Here is a 21,475-nt window from a genome sequence, read left to right on the forward strand (position 1 = left end):
CCTTTCCTTTCCTTTCCTTTCCTTTCCTTTCCTTTCCTTTCCTTTCCGTTCCGTTCCGTTCCGTTCCTATCATACTGGGGTTCTTTGGGCTTTTTAAGTCTGTGTATCTCCTTCCCATATGAAAAATTCATAGCCTTTCTGCCTCAGGCTGTCCCCATGCTCCCTTTCCCTCCTAAATTCTGGTTCCTGGATGGAGCCCTTCATGTCCTTTCCTCAGCGCGCCACTCCCACGGGAGGTGATGGTGCAGAAGGAAAGGGAGGCATGAGGAGACCCAGGGTCCCTTCCCTGCTGGGAGCTGAGGGCTCAGACTCAGTTTTGTTTAGCATTTTATCTCTCTGCATATGAGTTAAATACACATGTATGAGGTAGGAGATGCAAACTGTAATTTTGGAGATTCCACATATGAACTAAACGCTCTTATATTTGCGCTTAAAATCAGCATTGTACAGCATAAAATTTATGCTGATAATTCAAAATTTTTTCTTTGCTTGGAACAACATTAAATAGCAGATAAAAACCACCAAGACAGACTGAGACGGGGGTGGGGGGCAGGCAGACTGAGAATGGCCAGAGAAGAAAGTTTTGGTTTTGAACAAGGGTCCGAGTGTTCACTGGGCAGTGTTCCCGTGTCCCGGATTTTTCTCAGGCCAACCGTTTGCTGAGTGCCCAGGTGGAGCTCCTGCTGCTCTCACGTCTACAAGAGCGCAGGCAGCTGCCAGCCACTGCTGCACCCGCACTCCCTACATGGGAACCTCCCCCGGTACAGGCGCAGGGGCCACCCACCCTGTCTGTGCAGTCCCTCCAGTTTGGGGTCTGCACCTCCCCACCCCAGCCCCTGTCATCTCAGCAGTACCCCCTGCCCTAAAACCCCTTGCTCCCTACTTGGCTCCCTGTCCCCTGCATCTCTTTGTACTTTTGACTCTCCCTACTTTTTGAAATTTACATTCTTAATGACACATGTTTGTTGTGTGTCCCGCAGGAAGGCGGGTGCCGCAGACGGGGACCCCCTCCCCAGGAGGTGGCCCTAGGGATTTGGGGGGGAAGGGAGGGAGGTGGACAAGTTTTGCAAAGCACAGAACCACAGGCGTCAGTCACTGGAAGGGGCTTGGAACAGTTTAATTTGTATTTTCGTATCTACTCAGCCTGCCTAACAAACATAATATCATTTTCACACTTGTCCACAAATCATACTTTCTTCCTTAGTTGCAATTAAAAGCATTTCATAAATGAGAAAAGTAACAATTCCTTTTATATGTATTAGTGGTTAAGGACTATTAAAATGTAGTTGATTCAATCTAAACTAAATAACTTCACCATTCAGTGTTTGTGCGGTGAATGATTAACGGGATTGGTACAACAGTGTGGGAATGGCTGAGTGAGCTGGGGACCCAGGTGACCTTTAACAAGGGGGCCCCCAGCTTGCAGGAAGGCTGGGTGGGAACAAGGAGGGCTGAGCGGAGGGCTCAGAGACCCCACGGGAGCAGGGTGGGGTGGGGAGGGGGCTCTGACAGCTGCGACAGGCAGCAGCGGGGAGGGGGCCTGTCCTCTGGTGCCAGCGTAGTCTTCTTGGAGCGCTGGCCTCACCGCCTCTTCGTGGGTCCCGAAGTCCTCATCCTGGGCCTGTCTGGAGGCTGAGATCCCTTGGGGCCTTGCGCCAACCTTTCTTCTCATTACTTTCCTGTAGGAATTTCCCAGCCGGCCAGTCATTTACAGAGTCCCCTGAGTAACTGTCCTGTTTTCCGGTTTCCATGACTTCCCCGCACCAGTAGCTCCTGCAGCCTGCGTGTAGGCCCCGTGTGCGTGGGCTCCTCTCTGAGCGCGCTTCAGCTCTCACTGCCCTGGGCACTTAGCGTGGGCTGGATGCTGTTATCTTTTTCCTGTGTGTATTTCTTATCTCCTCGAATGAGTTCTTTAGATTCAGAGAAGCCCCTGATTCATGCTAAGGCCCTTAGCATTCATTTAAAAATCTTGATTTTAAGTTTGCAGTAGATTAGAAATGAGGACACATATATGCCCCAACATACATATTCTAAAGGAGTGCAGTACAGTATCCTTTTTGGGATTAAAAAAAAAGAACAGTGCCTATGAGCAAAGATTTTGAAGTTATTTCCAACTATCAAGATTCAACAAAGCACTGGCGTTTAGCTTTTAATCATAACATTGACATTAGCTTATTAATACATATACTGAAAATCCTTCAGTATATATTTACAGCAGATTTCTAAAAGTGAACTGGTGTGACCTTATTCTTGTAGCTTCACATATTCAAAAGTTAGCAAGGGTGATATTTATAAAGTTAAATCAACATATACTTGTCGACCACCTATTGCGGCCAATTCAAAGCCATGTCCTAAGTGTAGCTATTATTAACTATTTCTTTTCTTTTTTTTTTTTAAAGATTTTATTTATTTATTTGACAGAGAGAGACACAGCGAGAGAGGGAACACAAGCAGGGGGAGTGGGAGAGGGAGAAGCAGGCTTCCCACTGAGCAGGGAGCCCGATGTGGAGCTCCATCCCAGGACCCTGAGATCACGACCTGAGCCGAAGGCAGACGCTCAACGGCTGAGCCACCCAGGCGCCCCTATTATTAACTATTTCTTAAATCTCAAGTTCTTATGTGTTCAGCCCCTTCTTGCTTTCTTTATTTCCTTACTGTTATTTGGGTCAGATGTTCTTGGTAATTGAAAGGGCAAAAACTGGCAAAAAAAAGAAAAAAAAAAAGTTGAGTTCTAGTTTTTAAACCAATGATTATTAGTTCTACAGAAACAAAGTGTAAAATACTCAGTTTTAAAAAGAATGAATGTCTTCATATATTTTTCCTTTTAAGTCTCATATTTCAGATATTTGATAAGAGTTTAGCTTATTGATATGTAAAGCAATTACTGGTCATTTACAAGTAACATACTGGCTAAACATTAAAAAAAAATATACTAACAAAAGTACCCAGGTGAACTTTGTCTGCCCGGGAGGCCTCTCTAAGTGATCCGTCTGGATGTCAGCAAATTGCTTACTAATGTGTTGACTTATGACCACCCTCAAAAGCAAAATGAAAAGCCTGGAATTTACAGCATATCAACGAATCAGTTGATAAGCTTTTACTGGTTTAATATCCTCCCAGTCTTGCTGCTTGGAGCCACTTCAAGTTAGCAACAGAATGTTTGCCATCTCTATGTGATAAAGGAAGTCAAAGGACTAAACAAACTTTAAGACCATTATGCTGTTTGGTGAGATGTCAATGAAAAAAGTAAGAGAAATCTCATGTAGGTGGGTGTGGGAGCAGGCAGCCCCTCAAGTCAACCACGGCATCTGACAAATCACTAACCTACTTTTTAAACAATGCTCAGGACTTTTAGCTTGGGTGGAGATAGTATAATGCATTTGAAAAGTTTTAATTGCAGCAATAAAAGACCATACCTCAATTATATGACATATGCTAGCAGAATTTCTAGATAAGGATCAAAGGCATTCAAGGACCAAGCATTGCATTGTGGGCAACACTCGGGCTTTCTGTACACACTGGTGACAGGTATGAGCACAGCAGCTTTCCTGACCTCCCCCGGCAGCTGTGGTCGGAGCTCACCGAGACGTGTTGCGAGAGTGCCCCAGGACTGCTGTGCCCTCCCTCACAGCCCCAGTGCCCGCTCAGACAAAGGCACTGCTGACTGACCCTCTCGGGGACAAAATCCAACACTTGATCTGTTCAGTTCTTTACACAGGACTACAATCTATTTAAAAGAACCCACATCATAACACGACATCACTTTGTTCTCGTTTAGTTTGTTAGGAATGTGCCAATGATATTTTAAAGCAACGCAAATCTGCAAAAAGAAATTCTCAGTGTATGGAAGCTTTACTATTTGTAGAAAGACGACCTAAGTATTTTATTATTAATTAGTTAACATCCAATAGGTGCATGGAAACCAAAGTAAGAAGAGACTTCATTAATCCCCTGTAACAGAGGAAGGAAAAGGCAAGGCCAGAGTTCTGTTACAAGAAAGAGGTCAATATATAAAAACAGAATGACCTGAGCTAATCTAATCGACAGTATTAAAAACATGTCCATGTTGGCGAGATCTTGAAGCTCTAAACAAAATAAGCACCTCCTAATTTATTATGCCTAAAAATGACACACTATTCTCCCTCTTTGCCTTTCTTTCCTAGTAATTATAGAATTTTTCCCTGAAGGTAGCATATTGTTACTGCACATTTTGCTTTGTAAACTTGCCAGTTTCTCAAACTCAAACATTAGATGTCTAACCGTTCACTGATCTGCAGTTCCATGCACACGTAGGTGGTGGGGAGGTGGCGGGTGGACAGGCACATGAAAGGGCACAGGCGTCAGAAGGCAGAGCCACGAGGCAAACTTCTGGAGGAAAACCTGGCATTTCTGGAATGTCACTGACTATGTTACAAAGCTAGGCTCCCACCCAGAGCGGCCTTGATAAAGTCATTGTTCATTCTGGCTTTGGAATTTATTTGTTTTTTTTCTTAAAGGTGGATTACTAGGAAAGTTACACACACTGCTTCTCCTGAAGTGGGACTTGAGTGCACACGTTCAGGTCTGACACTAGCAGGATGGATATAATGAGAACCCAAGACCGAGAGTTGTATTTTTATTTCAAATATCTTAGTATGTGCTTTCTAGATTTTCAAGCTTCTTGTTACTGGCGAGCTTATGTTTTTTTTTTTTTTTTTTTAAGATTATTTATTTGAGAGAGAGAGTGTGTACGAGCAAGTGCAAGCTGGGGGAGGGGCAGAGGGAGAGAGTCTCAAGCAGACTCCCCACTGAGTGTGGAGCCTGATCTCATGACCCTGAGATCAAGACCTGAGCCGAAATCAAGGGCTGGACACCCAGTCGACTGATCTACCCAGATGCCCCACAATTAACCTTTTTTATTGTACGTTCATTAACAAATTGGTGTAGCTCTAGGTATTTTTAGTACTTTTGTCCTTTAATCTACATACAGAGTTAAGAGTTTACCACCCCATCATATTATATTATTAGAGGAATCTGAGTTTGCCTACATACTTACTTTTACTAGGGTGTTGTATATAGTCATATATTTTCATGTTACTAATTAGCATCCTTTCATCTCAGCTTGAGGAAGAGCTTTTTGCATTTTTGTAAGGCAGGCCTAGGGGTGATGACCTCCCTCAGTTTTGTTTGTCTGGGAACATCTTTATATGTCCTTCATTTCTTTCTTTTTTTAAATTTTTTATTTTATTATGTTAGTCACCATACAGTACATCATTAGTTTTTGATGTAGTGATCCACGATCCATTGTTTTCGTATAACACCCAGTGCTCCATGTAGTATGTGCCCTCCTTAATACCCATCACCGGGCACTGGGCTAACCCATCCCCCCACCCCCCTCCCCTCTAAAACCCTTAGATTGTTTCTCAGAGTCTACAGTCTCTCATGGTTCATCTCTCCCTCCGATTTCCCCCCTTCATTTTTCCCTTCCTTCTCTTAATGTCCTCCATGCTATTCCTTATGTTCCACAAGTAAGTGAAACCATATGATAATTGACTTTCTCTGCTTGACTTATTTCACTTAGCATAATCTCCTCCAGCTCCATCCATGTTGATGTGAAAGTTGGGTGTTCATCGTTTCTGATGGCTGAGTAATATTCCATTGTATATATGGACCATATCTTCTTTATCCATTCATCTGTTGAAGGGCATCTCAGCTCTTCCCACAGTTTGGCTATTGCGGACATTGCTGTTATGAACATTGGGGTGCATATGGCCCTTCTTTTCACTACATCTGTGTCTTTGGGGTAAATACCTGGCAGTGCAATTGCTGGGTCACAGGGTAGCTCTATTTTTAATTTTCTGAGACACCTCCACACTGTTTTCCAAAGTGGCTGTACCAACTTGCATTCCCACCAACAGTGTAAGAGGGTTCCCCTTTCTCCACAACCTCTCCAACATTTGTTGTTTCTTTCCTTGTCAATTTTTGCCATTCTAACTGGTGTAAGGTGGTATCTCAATGTGGTTTTGATTTGAATTTCCCTGATGGCTAATGATGATGAACATTTTTTCATGTGTCTGTTAGCCATTTGTATGTCTTCTTCAGAGAAGTGTCTGTTCATATCTTCTGCCCATTTTTTGACTTGATTATTTGTTTTTTGGGTGTTGAGTTTGAGAAGTTCTTTATAGATCTTGGATACCAGCCCTTTATCTGTAGTATCATTTGCAAATATCTTCTCCTATTCTGTGGGTTGCCTCTTTGTTTAGTTGACTGTTTCCTTTGCTGTGCAGAAGCTTTTTATCTTGATGAAGTCCCAAAAGTTCATTCTTGCTTTTGTTTCACTAACCTTTGGAGATGTATCTTGAAAGAAGTTGCTGTGGCTGATGTCACAGAGGTTGCTGCCTGTGTTCTCCTCTAGGATTTTGATGGATTCCTGTCTCACATTGAGGTCTTTCATACATTTTGAGTTTATCTTTGTGTATGGTGTTACAGAATGGTTGAGTTTCATTCTTCTGCATGTGGCTGTCCAATTTTCCCAGCACCATTTATTAAAGAGACTGTCTTTTTTCCATTGCATATTTTTTCCTGCTTTGTCGAAGATTATTTGACCGTAGAGTTGAGGGTCCATATCTGGGCTCTCTATTCTGTTCCATTGGTCTATAGGTCTGTTTTTGTGCCAGTACCATGCTATCTTGGTGATCACTGCTTTGTAATATAGCTTGAAACCAGGCAACGTGATGCCCCCAGCTTTGTTTTCTTTTTCAACATGTCCTTGGTGATTTGGGGTCTTTTCTGATTCCATACAAATTTTAGGATTGTTTGTTCCAGCACCTTGAAAAATGTCATTGGAATTTTGACTGGGATGGCATTGAAGGTATAGATTGCTCTGGGTAGCATAGACATTTTAACAATGTTTATTCTTCCGATCCATGAGCATGGAATGTTTCTCCATCTTTTTGTGTCTTCTTCAGTTTCTTTCATGAGTGTTCTGTAGTTCCTAGAGTTTAGATCCTTTACCTCTTTGGTTAGATTTATTCCGAGGTATCTTATGGTTTTGGTGCTATAGTAAATGGAATCGTTTCTCTAATTTCTCTTTCTACAGTTGCATTGTTAGTGTATAAGAAAGCAACTGATTTCTGTGCATTGATTTTGTATCCTGCCACATTACTGAATTGCTGGATGAGTTCTAGTAATTTTGGGTTGGAGTCTTTTGGGTTTTCCACATAAAGTATCATGTCATCTGCGAAAAGAGAGAGTTTGACTTCTTCTTTGCCAATCTGAATACCTTTTATTTCTTTTTGTTGTCTGATTGCTGTTGCTAGGACTTCTAGTACTATGTTGAACAACAGTGGCAAGAGTGGGCATCCTTGATGTATTCCTGATCTTAAGGGAAAGGCTCTCAGCTTTTCCCCATTGAGGATGATATTCGCTGTGGGTTTTTCATAGATGGATTTTATGAACTTGAGGAATGTTTCCTCTATCCCTATACTCTGAAGAGTTTTAATCAGAAAGGATGCTGTATTTTGTCAGATGCTTTTTCTGCATCAATTGAGAGGACCATATGGTTCTTCTCCCTCTTCTTATTAATGTGTTCTATCATATTGATTGATTTGCGAATGTTGAACCACCCTTGCATCCCAGGGATAAATCCCACTTGGTCGTGGTGGATGATCCTTTTAATATTGGATCCTACTAGCTAGGATTTTGTTGAGGATTTTTGAATCCATATTCATCAGGGATATCGGTCTGAAATTCTCCTTTTTGATGGGGTCTTTGCCTGGTTTGGGGATTAAGGTATTGCTGGCCTCATAGAATGAGTCTGGAAGCTTTCCTTCTGTTTCTATTTTCTGAAACAGCTTCAGAAGAATAGATATTATTTCTTCTTTGAATGTTTGGTAGAATTCTCCATGGAATCCATCAGGCCCTGGACTCTTGTTTTTTGGGAGGTTTTTCATCATTGCTTCAATCTCGTTACTGGTTATTGGCCTATTCAGGTTGTCAGTTTCTTCCTGTTTCAGTCTCGGCAGTTTATAGGTTTCCAGGAAGGCATCCATTTCATCCAGATTGCTCAGTTTATTGGCATATAGTCGTTGATAATAATTTCTAATAATTGTTTCTATTTCCTTGGTGTTAGTCGTGATCTCTCCCCTTTCATTCATAATTTTATTAATTTGGGTCCTTTCTCTTTTCTTTTGGATAAGTCTGGCCAGTGGTTTATCAATCTTACTAATTCTTTCAAAGAACCAACTTCTAGTTTCATTGATCTGATCTACTGTGTTTCTGGTTTCTAATTCATTGATCTCTGCCCCAATCTTAATTATTTCTCTTCTAACGTGTGGCTTAGGCATCATTTGTTGCTTTTTCTGTAGTTCTTTAAGGTGTAGAGTTAGTTGGTGAATTTGGGATTTTTCTATTTTTTTGAGTGAGGCTTGGATGGCTATGTATTTCCTCCTTAGGACCGCCTTTGCAGTATCCCATAGGTTTTGGACCAATGTGTTTTCGTTCTCATTGGTTTCCATGAATTGTTTAAGTTCTTCTTTGATTTCCTGGTTGACCCAGACATTCTTGAGCAGAGTGGTCTTTAGCTTCCAAGTGTTTGAATTTCTGCCAAATTTTTTCTTGTGATTGAGTTCCAGTTTTAAAGCATTATGGTCTGAGAATATGCAGGGAATAATGTCAGTCTTTTGGTATCGGTTGAGACCTGATTGGCGACCCAGTATGTGGTCTATTCTGCAGAAAGTTCCATGTGCACTTGAGAAGAATGAGTATTCTGTTGTTTTAGGGTGGAATGTTCTGTATATATCTATGAGGTCCATCTGGTCCAGTGTGTCATTCAAAGCTCTTGTTTCTTTGTTGAAATTCTGCTTAGATGATCCATCTGTTGCTGAGAGTGGAGTATTGAGGTCTCCTACAATTAACGTATTATCATCAATATGGCTCTTTATTTTGGTTAACAGTTGGCTTATGTAGATGGCTGCTCCCGTGTTGGGGGCATAGATATTTACAATTCTTAGATCTTCTTGTTGGATAGACCCTTTAAGAATAATATAGTGTGCTTCTGTGTCTCTAACTACAGTCTTTAATTTAAAATCTAGTTTGTCTGATATAAGAATTGCTACCCCCGCTTTCTTTTGAGGTCCGTTGGCATGGAGGATGGATCTCCATCCCTTCACTTTCAGTCTGGATGTATCTTTAGGTTCAAAATGTGTCTCTTGTAGACAGCATATGGATGGGTCCTGTCTTTTTATCCAATCTGCAATCCTGTGCCATTTTATGGGCGCATTTAGGCCATTCACGTTGAGAGTGATTATTGAAAGATATGAATTTGTTGTCATCATGTTGCCTGTGAAGACCTTGTTTTTATAGATTGTCCCTGTAAATTTCTATTCTATATCACTCTTGGGGTCTTTCTCCTTTTGTAGAACCCCCCTTAATATTTCTTGCAGGGCTGGCTTAGTGGTCACATATTCTTTCAGTTTCTGCCTGTCTTGGAAGCTCTGCATCTCTCCATCCATTCTAAATGACAGCCTTGCCGGATAAAGTATTCTTGGCTACATGTTCTTCTCATTTAGTACCCTGAATATGTCTTGCCAGACCTTTCTGGCTTGCCAGGTCTCTGTGGATAGGTCTGACATTATTCTGATGTTCATTCTTCTGTACGTAAGGAATCTCTTTCCCCCTAACTGCCCTTAAGATGGTTTCCTTGGTTCTAAGATTTGCGAGTTTTACTATTACATGCTGGGGTGTTGGCCTGTTTTCCTTGATCTTGGGAGTGGTCCTCTCTGCCTCTAGGACATGAATGTTTGTTTCATTCCCCAGATTAGAGAAGTTCTCAGCTATGATTTGCTCAGATATATCTTCTTTTCCTCTCTCTCTCTCCCCAGCCCCTCTGGGATTCCAGTAATTCTGACATTGGAACGCTTCATGGTGTCACTTATTTCTCTGATTCTATTTTCACGGATTCTGAATTGTTTTTCCCTGGCCTCCTCTTTCGCCTTTTTATCTATTAAATGGTCTTCCAGGTCACTAATTCGTTCTTCTGCCTCGCTTACCCTAGCTGTTAGATTATCTAGATTAGATTGGATCTCATTGATAGCATTTTTAAGTTCTGCCATTTCAGCTTTCATTTCTGCCCTTAGAGACTCCATGTTGCCATTAATCGATTTCTCCATTCTAGCTATTGTCTTCACAATTGCTAGCCTGAATTCCATCTCCGACATCTTGGTTATATCTGAATCTATTTGTAAATCTGCGGCATAAGTCATAATCTCTGAGTCTTTCGTATTTTGGGGGTTCCTCCTCCTAGTTATTCTGTTGATGGGTGTTTGAGGGAATGTATAGAGTCCAAATTATTGACCACAACCCAAGCAAGATGCACCTGTTTTCTAGGGACCTTAGGGTTGCTGGCCTCTTGTTTTCCCAGCCTGTCTTCTGTGGGAGGGGCCTGCTGTGCTGTTACTCAGGCAACCCTGTTTGGGCAGAGTTGCCCTGCCCCCTGTGGTGGGGGATGGGCTCAGTGAAAACCGGTTTTTTGGGGCTTTTGTTCTCTGGTGGCTTTCCCTGGCGGCTTTCTGCGTCTCTTCCGAGAGTCAGAGCAGAAGAGACCGTTTCCAACCCTCTGCCTCAGAGCAGAGAGATCACAGTCTGTTCTTCAGTGAGCTCTCCAGGCCACACCGTCTCCGTTTCTGTCTGTGCTGCTATAAACTGCAGTGTCCTGGGTTGTGTGCCCCTCCGCAGCGCTCCCAGTCCTGCCTCCAGGTCAGGGCACGTCTCTGCCCTTTGTGCTTCTAGAACCGCCAGCCGCCCCCAGTTCACACGTGCAGCCCCGCCGCTTGGGGTTTCAGTCCCCGGGGGCTTCCCTAAATTCCTTACCCTGCCGCTACTGGTCTGCGAGTCTGTGCCCTGTCCCTAGCGCCGGAGGCTATTGCTCACCAGCGGTGTAGGATCCGGACAGCCAGGCTTCCTCCCCCTTCTGTTTATCTTCTGATATCTGCCCGTGGAATCACGGCTCCCTGCTTCGTACCTCGAAACCAACCGCCTGCGATATTCTGTTTGCAGAGATCCAGATATGTCTTCTTACATCTCAGGCTGATTTTGTGGGTGTTCAGAGTGGTCTGGTAGATATCCGGCTCAATTCTGGGACCGGTTGGAATGGGGTCCCCTCCTCCTCTGCCATCTTTTCCCCCCTCTCGCCTTCATTTCTGAAGCACACCTTTGCCAGAGAGAGTGTTGTTGGTTGAAGTTTTTCCTTTCAGCACTCTGAAAATTTTGTCCTACTCTCTCCTGGCCTGCAAGGTCTCTGCTGAGAAATCTGCTGACAGCCTTATGGGTGTTCCCCTGTGAGTGTGGAATTTTTTTTCTCTTGCTGCTTTTAAGATTCTTTGGTTTTTGAGTTTTATTGTAATGTATTTTGGGGAAGATCTCTCTATTTTTTTAAAGATTTTATTGATTTATTTGAGAGAGAGAGAGAGAGAGAGAGCACACAAGTATGGGGGAGGGGCAGAGGGAGAAGCAGACTCCCTGCTGAGCAGGGAGCCTGACCCAAGGCTCAATGCCAGGACCCCAGGATCATGACCTGAGCAGAAGGCAGATGCTTAACTAATGGAGCCACCCAGGTGCCCCAGGGAAGATCTCTTTCAATTGAGTTTGTTTGGTGAATCTGAGCTTCATAAACTTGGCTATCCAAATCTCTCACCGATTTGGGAAGTTCTCAGCCATTATTTCTTTTGACAAGCTTTCTGCCCCTTCCTCTCTCCTCTGAGACTCTCATAATTCACAGATTGTTTCCTTGGATGGTATCACAAAGGTCACATATGCTTTCTTCACTCTTTTTCATTCTTTTTTCTTTGTTTTCCTCTGACTGGATAATTTCAAAATTCCTTTCTTCTAATTCACAGACTCTTCCTTCTGCTTGATCCATTCTGATGGTGGTACTATCTCTGTTCTTCAGCTCCAGAACTTATTTGGTTCTTTGCTATTTCTCTCTATTGAGCTTGTCATTTTGTTCATGTATTATTTTCCTGATTCCATCAAATGCTCCTCTTGTATTTTCTTGCACCTCACTGAGCTTCCTTCAAACACCTGTTTCAAATTCTTTACCAGGTAAGCTGTAGCCCTCCATGTCTTTGGTTGGTTACTGGAAGGTTGCTGAGATCCTTTGGTGGTGTCATGTCTCCCTGATTTTCATGTTTCTTCCAGTCCTGCATTGCTGTCATCAAACCCAAGTAGAATTGCCTCCTATATCTTTACTGACTGGCGTCAGGAGAGAAGTACTTTCTGTCAGCCCTGTATGGGTTCTGAGGCTTTCTCAGACCTTCTGTGGATACACAGAAGATGCTCCACGTCTTGCTCCCTCTTGTGGCAGAATTCTTATGAATGTATGCCTTCTCTGGATTCTGCATCACGCCAGGCCAGGTGCTGATGGCCTCCCTTTGGCTTTCCCAAGGGTGATGCTAAAGCCCAAGTCTGTGGTCTCACCCTGACCCACAGATTTGGGCTGGCTTTCCACATGTGCTTACTAGCTGTCTGCCAGAGATTGCTGTCACCATCAGCAGTGTGCACAGGGAGCCAGCCACAGGGTGTGGGTGAGGCAGGGTGAGGCACGTGCAGCACTGGGGGCCATGTGGGGGGATCTGCAGGTGAGGCACCCCCAGTGGGGCTTCTTGATGGAGGCCGCAACAGTCAGTAGGATCCTTGTCTTTTTCATGCCCTCAGAGAGTCCTGTCTACTGCTCTTTCAGCCTCTTCCCACCCCCAGTCACGCAGCTCATGACTCAGTACTCTGGATGGAAGGATGAGTCCCTTTGGCAGTGTCCCACACAGCCGAAGAAGCTGGGTGCTCACTCACATGCTCTCACATTCCCCTGCAGGAGAAATCATGGGCAAGAAGATCTCTCTTGGCCCTGAGCTGTGTGTCCTTGCGGGAGAGGTGACATGGGTAAAGCGTAACTCCTCCTCTGACCCTCTCCATTTTTTGCATTTGTTACTCTTCTCTTGTATTAGTTTGTGTGTGTGGTTTTAAAATCCTACTAGAAAGGTCTTTCCCACTCCCAGATCATAAATTTATAATGCTTTCTTCTAAAAGCATTATGTTTCATTTTCCTGTTTAACTGTTTGTTTCATACAGAGTATATTTTGGTATAAGTTGTGAAATCTCTTTCTGTTTATACCCTCTCTCTTTCTTCTCCCATCCTCCCTTTCCTTCTGATTCCCAGTCCACTGCCTTGGATTTAGAAACTGTGCATCCTACTCCAGCACTGCTAGAGTTTATCCTTACATTTTAGTTGTTAACATTTTGCTACAGTGTATTCTCTCTTCTGTATGTATGCACATATGTCTGAGTGTGTGACCTCTTTAAGGGTTAGCTGCAAACATCACCACACACTGCCTCTACCTAAGTCCTTCTGCATGTGCCTCCTAAGAACCAGGACACCAAACCTGACAGTGACAATACCGTAAACGCACTGCAGAGATTTAACATTGACATACTGCCATCATAAGAACGATCTATATTCACACTCTCAAATACCCCAGTTATCACACATTTTTGTTTTAGTTTTGATCCAGGAGCCAACCAAAGACCTGTCATTACATCTTAATTTCATAGTTCTCAGAGTTCTTTATTCTAGAACATTCCTCAGCCATTTCTTTTGTCTTTATGACATTGATATTTTATAGTCCAAGCCAGCTGTTTTACAGGATATTCCTCGTTTTGGATTTACCTGCTCACATGCTTTCTTGATTGGGTTCAGATTAAGCATTTTTGGCATGGAAGTGCAAAGGTGATGTTTTGTTCTGGTGCACTCCGTGCACATTAGGAGCACATGGTGTCAATTTGTCCAGTTATTGGTAATTTCATTTGTTGGGTTGAGAGGTCTGTCAGACCTTTCCAATGTAAAGACTTATCATACTCTTTGTAAATTATACGTAATGTGTGGATCGATACTTTGAGACTGTGTGAATATCCTATTCCTCAACAGTCTTTCACCCAGTAGTTTATAGTAATTTAATTTATTGATATAAGTTCTCCACAAACTATCACTTGTGTATATATCCACATGGTCTGGATGCATCTATACAATCCTGGGTAATGTGAAATTCAATAGACTAGTTCAGTAAGTTTCAGATTTCATTAAAACACATTGGCATTTAAAATTATAAATTAAAATTATAGATTAACATGTCCTAGACCATGCCAATAGGTCAGCAGGAGAGTTTGAAAAAGGTAGGAAAAATTCATTAAATTGCAAGAGCCATTCACTAAATGACTAAGAAGTGGTCTCTGTAAGAAAGGACAGCCTCTGGGCTCTGACCACACAGACATTCAGACGCACAGCTGTCCCCTCCTCTGCAGTCTCGCTTTTCACAGTTTTGGTTACCCGTTGCCAACCACGGTCCTGGAGCAGATGGCCCTCCCCTGACACATCGTCAGAAGGTCAGGCTAGGCTGACGCTGCGTCACTCACCTCCCTTCATCTCGTCCTGGGGGCATTTCGTCATCTCAGGTCATTACAAGAAGGGTGAGTGCAGGACAGTAAGATATATTGAGAGAGAGAGTCCAGAGTCACATAACTTTTTTTATAGTATATTGTTACAATTGTTCTATTTTATTATTTATTGTTCATTTCTTACTGTGCCTAATTTAGAAATTGAGTTTTATCGTAGGTATGTATGCATAGGAAAGAATGTAGTCTATGTAGGGCTTGGTACCATCTGCGGTTTCAGGCGTCGACTGGGGGTGTTGGAACACATCCCCCAGGGATACGGGAAGACAGCTGTGTAAGGCATGTACCCATACAGGCAACCAGAACAATGACAAGAGTATGTACCTACTACTAATACACTATCTGACAGTAAATCATGTCATTATTTATTTATTAAGACAAGAGCCAGAGTGGGGGGGTGGGCAGAGGGAGAGAAGAATCTTAAGCAGGCTCCACACTCAGCGTGGAGCCCAACATGAGGTTTGATCTTATAACCCTGAGATCATGACCTGAGCTAAAGTCAAGAGTCAGATGCTTAACCAACTGAGCCACCCAGGTGCCCCTGTCTTCATTTATTTAAAATGAGGTTTGGTGGGCGCCTGGGTGGCTCAGATGGTTAAGCATCTGCCTTTGGCTCAGGTCATGATCTCAGGGTCCTGGGATTGAGTCCCATATCGGGCTCCTTGCTCAGCAGGGAGCCTGCTTCTCCCTCTGCCTCTCTCTCTTTCTCTCTGTCTCTTATGAATAAATAAATAAAATCTTTAAAAAAAAAATAAAATGAGGTTTGGCAATCCTAAAATTTGTATGGAACCGCAAAAGACCCCGAATAGCCAAAGCAATTTTGAAAAAGAAGAGCAAAGCTGGAGGCATCATGATTCCAGACTTCAAGCTCTATTACAAAGCTGTAGTGATCAAACAAGTATGGTACTGGCACAAAAATAGACACATAGATCAATGGAACAGAATAGAAAGCCCAGGAATAAACCTACAATTATATGGTCAATTAATCTTCAATAAAGAATGAAAGAATATCCAATGGGAAAAAGACAGTCTCTTCAACAAATGGTGTTGGGAAAACTGGACAGCAACATGCAGAAGAATGAAACTGGTCCACTTTCTTACACCACACACAAAAATAAAATCAAAATGGATTAAGGACCTAAATGTGAGACCTGAAACCATAAAAATCCTTGCAGAGAACACAAGCAGTAATTTCTCTGATGTTGGCCATAGCAACTTTTTCTAGATATGTTTCCTGAAGAAACAAAAGCAAAGATAAACTACTGGGACTACATCAAAATAAAAAGCTTCTGCACAGTGAAGGAAACAATCAGCACTACAGTGACCCTATGACCTAGTAATTGCACTACTGGGTATTTACCCCCCAAATACAAAAACACTAATTCAAAGGGATACATGCACCCCTATGTTTATTGCAGCATTATTTATAATAGCCAAGATATGGAAGCAGCCCAAGTGTCATCAACTGATGAATGGAGAAAGAAGATGTGGTGTATACACACAGTGGAATATTACGCAGCCATCAAAAAGAAGGAAATCTTGCCATTTGCAATAACACGGAGGGAGCTAGAGGGTATTATGCTAAGCGAAAAGCAGTCAGAGGAAGACAAATACCACATGATCTCACTGATATGTGCAACTTAAGAAACAAAACAAATGAACAAAGGGGATAAAAGAGAGTGATGCAAACCAAGAAACAGACTCTTAACTCTAGAGAACAAACTGATGGTTGCCATAGGGGAGGTGGGTGGGGGCATGGGTTAAATAGGTGATGGGGATTAAAGAGGGCACTGGTTGTGATGAGCACTGGGTGGTGTATGGAAGTGTTGAATCACTAAATTCTAATCTGATACTATTACACCGTAGGTTAACTAACTGGATTAAAAAAAATAAAATGAGGTTTAGGTTTATAGATTTCAATGTTTATGGCCAAATGGCATAAGTGAGTAGAGTGAGGAATGAAGAAATTGCAGAGAACATTTAGAAAACTAGCAGAGAGAGCTGAGGATTATAGAGGTAATTAAAACAATAGATAGCTGAAGCAATTATAAAATGCCTATTTGTGCAACAAATTGAGTATAACACTAAATCAATATTTCTGGGGAAGAATGATCTGAATTACAGTGTGTATCTTTACCAAGTGTGTGTGTGCACGTTTGTGTGTTTGTGTTTTTCTATAGATATATAATCAGTCAAGTCTCACAGCTCTGCTTTATGTGAAAGCAGAGTGTAGCCTATATTTTCAAAAATTATAATAAGATGATGTATGCAAATGAAAAAATATTTATACACATAAGCTAAAATGACTGTCATCTGTAATTAAAATTCTGTAAGAGGAAAAAAATCAGTGATTTCTGATTTGAAAGCCAAGACAGTATTCCATTAGAATTACTAGGAGTAATATTGTATTACAATTACTATCAGACCACAGAATAGAGGAGAGCATGAGGAGAACATATGAGAAGGATGAACACTCACCGGGGACACAGTCGCTCACTGACTTGAACGTGAGTGACCCCTCAAGAGACTACCAGTCTCTGATGGAGAAGGAAGACGTTGCTGAGGAATTGATAAACTGCCCAAAAGACAGGTTTACCATGGGGAGTAGCATTGAAGACTCCAAGTTAGGTTGAATCCATTATCTTGGTCTACAGACAAGGACTTTTTAAAACCAGATACAGAGGCCAGAGGAGTAGAGATGGAGACAGGAGGTCAGCATACCACTTTCTAAGTAGTTAGAGCAAAGGCTCACTGTCCAAGAAAGATGAAGGTGGCACACATTCTTTTTATCCAGTAAGTTCTCAGGAGTTTTAGCTGATTTGCTGTTTCTTCTGTCAAATGGATGGTGCTGAACAACAATGCAAAGCTTTTCTCATGTCCACCCCACAAGCAGAAATGGGAAGGGGAGCTTTCACTAGGACTCTGTCCCCTTTCCTTAAATATCCTTTGCTCCCCAATTCATGCCATAAGGTGCATGAATGACTCAGAAAATACAGTTTTTCTTATTCTCATGGAGAATGGCAGATTCTCTCTCCATAGCCTCTGCTTCCCCCCGCCTGTCTCTACTTCAGCGACCAGCAGGTGCTGCTGCGGGTGCTGCCCATCCCCCGGAGCCCCCGCACCTGTGTCGGCTGGGGCGGACCCCTCCCGCTGCAGGGCAGGGCAGCGCTCACGGCTTCTCCACCCAGCGCTCAGGCTGCCCTGCCATACAGGCTCATCTTTCCACCAGTGGTTCAGTCTTTTTGTCTTCAAGATATACAGGATTTCAGGGTTATTTATTCATATATTGCATTGAATGTTGTCCTACTCTTGAGGGCAGATAAGTGTATTTTCTTAATTAAATCTGAGATTTAATGACATCACAACCAGCCAATATCCCGATTTTCTCTTGCACACACTGATGACTGCATTGCTTGGACCAACTACTTGAGTGATCAGGAAGGGCACTGGGAAACTCTGGCTTCATCCTGTTTGAGAGTCGAGCCTAAATGTGCTTAGTTTCAGGATCCCTATGCAGTCCTGGGCACTCTCAAGAAGCCTCTCACCCAGGGCACAAACAAGGATGGTGAGGTTACAAGACGCACAGGGAGACAGCACCTCAGCCCGAGAAGGTCAGATTGGGAGTCTGATTAAAACCATGAAGCATATGGTGAACATCAGCCTCTTCCCCCCAGAGCAGAGGACTGAGGTCTCTTAGGCTTCACATGCTGAAGGACAGAACAGTTAGGGGGAGAAAGGGGATGAAAGGGGATCTCTTTATACAATAAAGGGTCATCTTCTATCACTCATTATTCCAAATGGGAGTGCAGGCTCACAAAACAAGTAAGTGTAGGGAAGATCTAAATAAATGGGTAAGGGATACTTCCATAAACAATGATTACAGGAAAGTGCAACTGTGAGTTTTATCTTCGTGATTTAAAGCTAACATGACGTCAGAACACCATACTCTCATACACACCCATCCTTTTCGTATGGGCTACAGTGATGGAAAATTGGTAAGCCAAAAAGTAAACATAAAAGCTAGAAAATGGTTGAAAGAGAGGGTAGAAACCGAGGTTCTTTATTTCTGAAACTCTCACATTTTGGTGACCCCGTGAGGCCCCAGAGAGACACTCAGGTAAAACTGTAGGACAGTGGGAGCTTTATTTTTAAATGAAAAATTTTTAACATGCAGTTCAGGGGATGTGAAAAACTTAAGCTTTATCCATTCCTTTATCTGAAGAGATTATTTAAGTAAGTGTCACGAAATGGCCAAACCAAAGTTGTTTTGAATTTGATCTTCTTCCAATTTTATGAATTTTATGATTTAACTAGAAAAGAAAATCTAGAAGTATTTTACTGCCTGGGTTGGAAAGCCAGTTTATGTTGAATGGGGTTTTTAGCAGCATCTCAAACATTTGTAAAAAGCCTACAAATGAGGGGGGTCTTTGGGCTTCACTGCCTTTGCAGGCCTCCCTGAGCCCAGTGAATCACTGGTGGGCACATACTATTAGAGAATCAAGGATCTTGACCTACCTTTTCTTCAAAGAATTTTCGCCTCAACTTGGCATCTGTGGGAGGGACCTTTCGCCTCAGGTCTCGGTACCACTTCCTGACTACGTGTCCCCTCCAGCAGGCTTGGATCCTAGAACGCAGATGTTTGAAATGACTCACTCAGAATGGCCTTAACAGGTATTTCAAAACAGGGTGAGGCCCTGGGGAGGCAGTGGCCAAGGAGGGAGGCGGAATCCCTCCTTCCTTTAAAATGAGTCACCAGCGGGCGCTGCCGCAGAGTGTCCGCGGGCGAGGGGGACCCTTCCTACCTTGTCGCACACTTTATTTTGAATAGCCGCGCTCCGTCGTGAATCACTCTGGTTTGATACTGGTTCTTTCTGCAGAGAGGGCAGGTTTTTTTATTTGCGAACTTTTCAAAAGCCTGGAGGCATGCCTGAAGAAAAACATTTCACTTAAAATTTTATAAGCAATTACTTATAAATAACATTTTTACTTCTAATGTAATTATAGTGTTCTTTTCTCTCTTAATTATGAGACGGTCCAATTTAGATTATAAAGGGAAGAAGTTTCATCAGATGTTAACACCTTCCTCATGAAACTTGTTCCAAAAATGAAATTTTACAAGAACATACAGGCAGATACATCAAAAACTTGTGAAAACCGCTTGTGTCAAGGTAGATGATCCCAGTGTGGAAGGCTACCATGCAGTCAAGTCGTAGGAAGCCAGCTGTCACTCACGTTGATGAACATTACTAACAGCACTGTGTTATACAAACAGTTGTGGTTCTTTTGTCACATAAAATTCGTGATCTTCAAAACAGGATGAATTGTACCGTAGCCTCAAGTCAGATTTCTAACCAAGTGGTGATTATGGATAAAATGAGTGGTTCTTCTTAGGAGACTTTAAGTGAGTAAGAGCTACGAGGCTGACGCGCTGCGCACTTTGGGCGGGCGGGGGGACGTGGTCACTCACTCTGTGAAACACGTGTGAGCATGAGAGCAGCACCTGTGCACGGGAAGACAAACATGTTTGAAGTTTAAATTCGTGTCAGAAGAACAGCAGCATAAATGCATTAATTAAAAGAAAAATTCTGAATGCTTAAAAGGCTGTGTTGTTTCTTTGAAAAGTTAAAAAAGCAGATTAATAACCTTGATATTTCTAATGTTTAAGTTGAGCACAGCACATGTATATAATTCAACAAGAAAAACTAAGTTAACAACAATCTGAAACATCAAACACATGATGTTGGCTAGTAAGCCATTAAAATTAGCGTATATTTACAACTTGTGAAATAGCTTTGTTTCCTGGGTAGATGAGAAAGGATGCAAGCTGCAGTGGTGAGGGGAGGGCCCAGCCCACACGGGGGATGTGGGGGAAGGAGGGGCAGAGGGTGGGGCTTTGTTCAACTGAGCTGCACTCTTCAATTGCGTAGCATCACACTTATTAACTGGGAAATGCGTAAATTGAAACAGAGAGTTTCAGAAATAAATCCTGGAGACATAGGAATCACCTTTTCTTTCTTAAATGTGGGGAAAGTACGCTCACAAGAAAATGTCACCTCTCGGTGACCCAAAGTCCCCACCACACAGTGATATTCTGGGCTGTAGGATGAGGAGGAAGGTGGGTGGCTCTTCCGGAAGGAGAGCCAGGGGATGATAGCAGGACACCAGCACGAGGGAGCTACACACATGGAGGGAGCCTGGTGAGGGGCCGAGCTTCTCTCCAGTGTGTGGGACCAAGAGAAGGGAGGACAGGCAGGGCTCCCTGGGACGACTGAAGTCTCAGACACTTGGGCCACCTGATCTTGGTAACATTTTCCCATTTTTAATGTGACACCCCCCCTCCACTCTACTCTTTCCTTCTTAAATAGGACAAATGGAAGAAGTATTGCAATAAACAGAACTCACAAAGTTATAAAACCTTGACTTGAAACTTACTGCCAATAAGCCTAAACTGGAAAACCTCAGTAATATGGGTCCTTTTAAATTATCACCATTTAATCTAATAGCAGGCTTTTGTGTGCTCAAGTCCCCATTCTTTTTATTTCTTCAAATTTTTATTTAAATTCTAGTTAGTGAACATACAGTGCAATGTTGGTTTCAGGAGTAGAATTCAGTGATTCATCACTTACATACAACACCCAGTGCTCATCACAAGAGCCCTCCTTAATACTCATCACTCATGTAGCCCATCCCCCACCCTCCTCCATCCAGCAACCCTCAGTGTGTTCTCTGTCTTGAAGAGTCTCTTAATGGTTTGTTTCCCATTGTCTGTTCTAGTTCTGTAAAAAATGCTGGTGGTATTTTGATAGGGATTGCATTAAATGTGTAGATTGCTTTGGGTGGCACAGACATTTTATTTGTTCTTCCAATCCATGAGTATGCAATGCTTTCCTATTTCTTTGTGTCTTCCTCAATTTCTTTCATATGTGTGCTATAGTTTTCAGAGTACAGATCATTTACCTTTTTGGTTAGGTTTATTCCTAGGTATCTTATGGTTTTT

The 21,475-nt window shown here is 42.6% G+C and overlaps 1 protein-coding gene across 1 annotated transcript in view; it reads right to left on the reverse strand.

Annotated features, from left to right (window-relative positions):
• RNF32 (ring finger protein 32) overlaps positions 1–21,475 on the reverse strand; it is a 44,266-nt gene that overhangs the window by 9,432 nt on the left and 13,359 nt on the right. The window contains exons 4-6 of the mRNA XM_032394420.1: positions 19,946–19,978; positions 19,281–19,405; positions 18,994–19,102 (exon numbers count right to left, since the gene is read on the reverse strand). Of these exons, the coding sequence (XP_032250311.1) occupies positions 18,994–19,102; positions 19,281–19,405; positions 19,946–19,978 (267 nt within the window). The remainder of the gene's footprint in view (positions 1–18,993; positions 19,103–19,280; positions 19,406–19,945; positions 19,979–21,475) is intronic.

The sequence above is a fragment of the Phoca vitulina genome, unplaced genomic scaffold, assembly GCF_004348235.1.
Source record: "Phoca vitulina isolate PV1807 unplaced genomic scaffold, GSC_HSeal_1.0 scaffold80, whole genome shotgun sequence".
Classification (NCBI taxonomy): domain Eukaryota; kingdom Metazoa; phylum Chordata; class Mammalia; order Carnivora; family Phocidae; genus Phoca; species Phoca vitulina.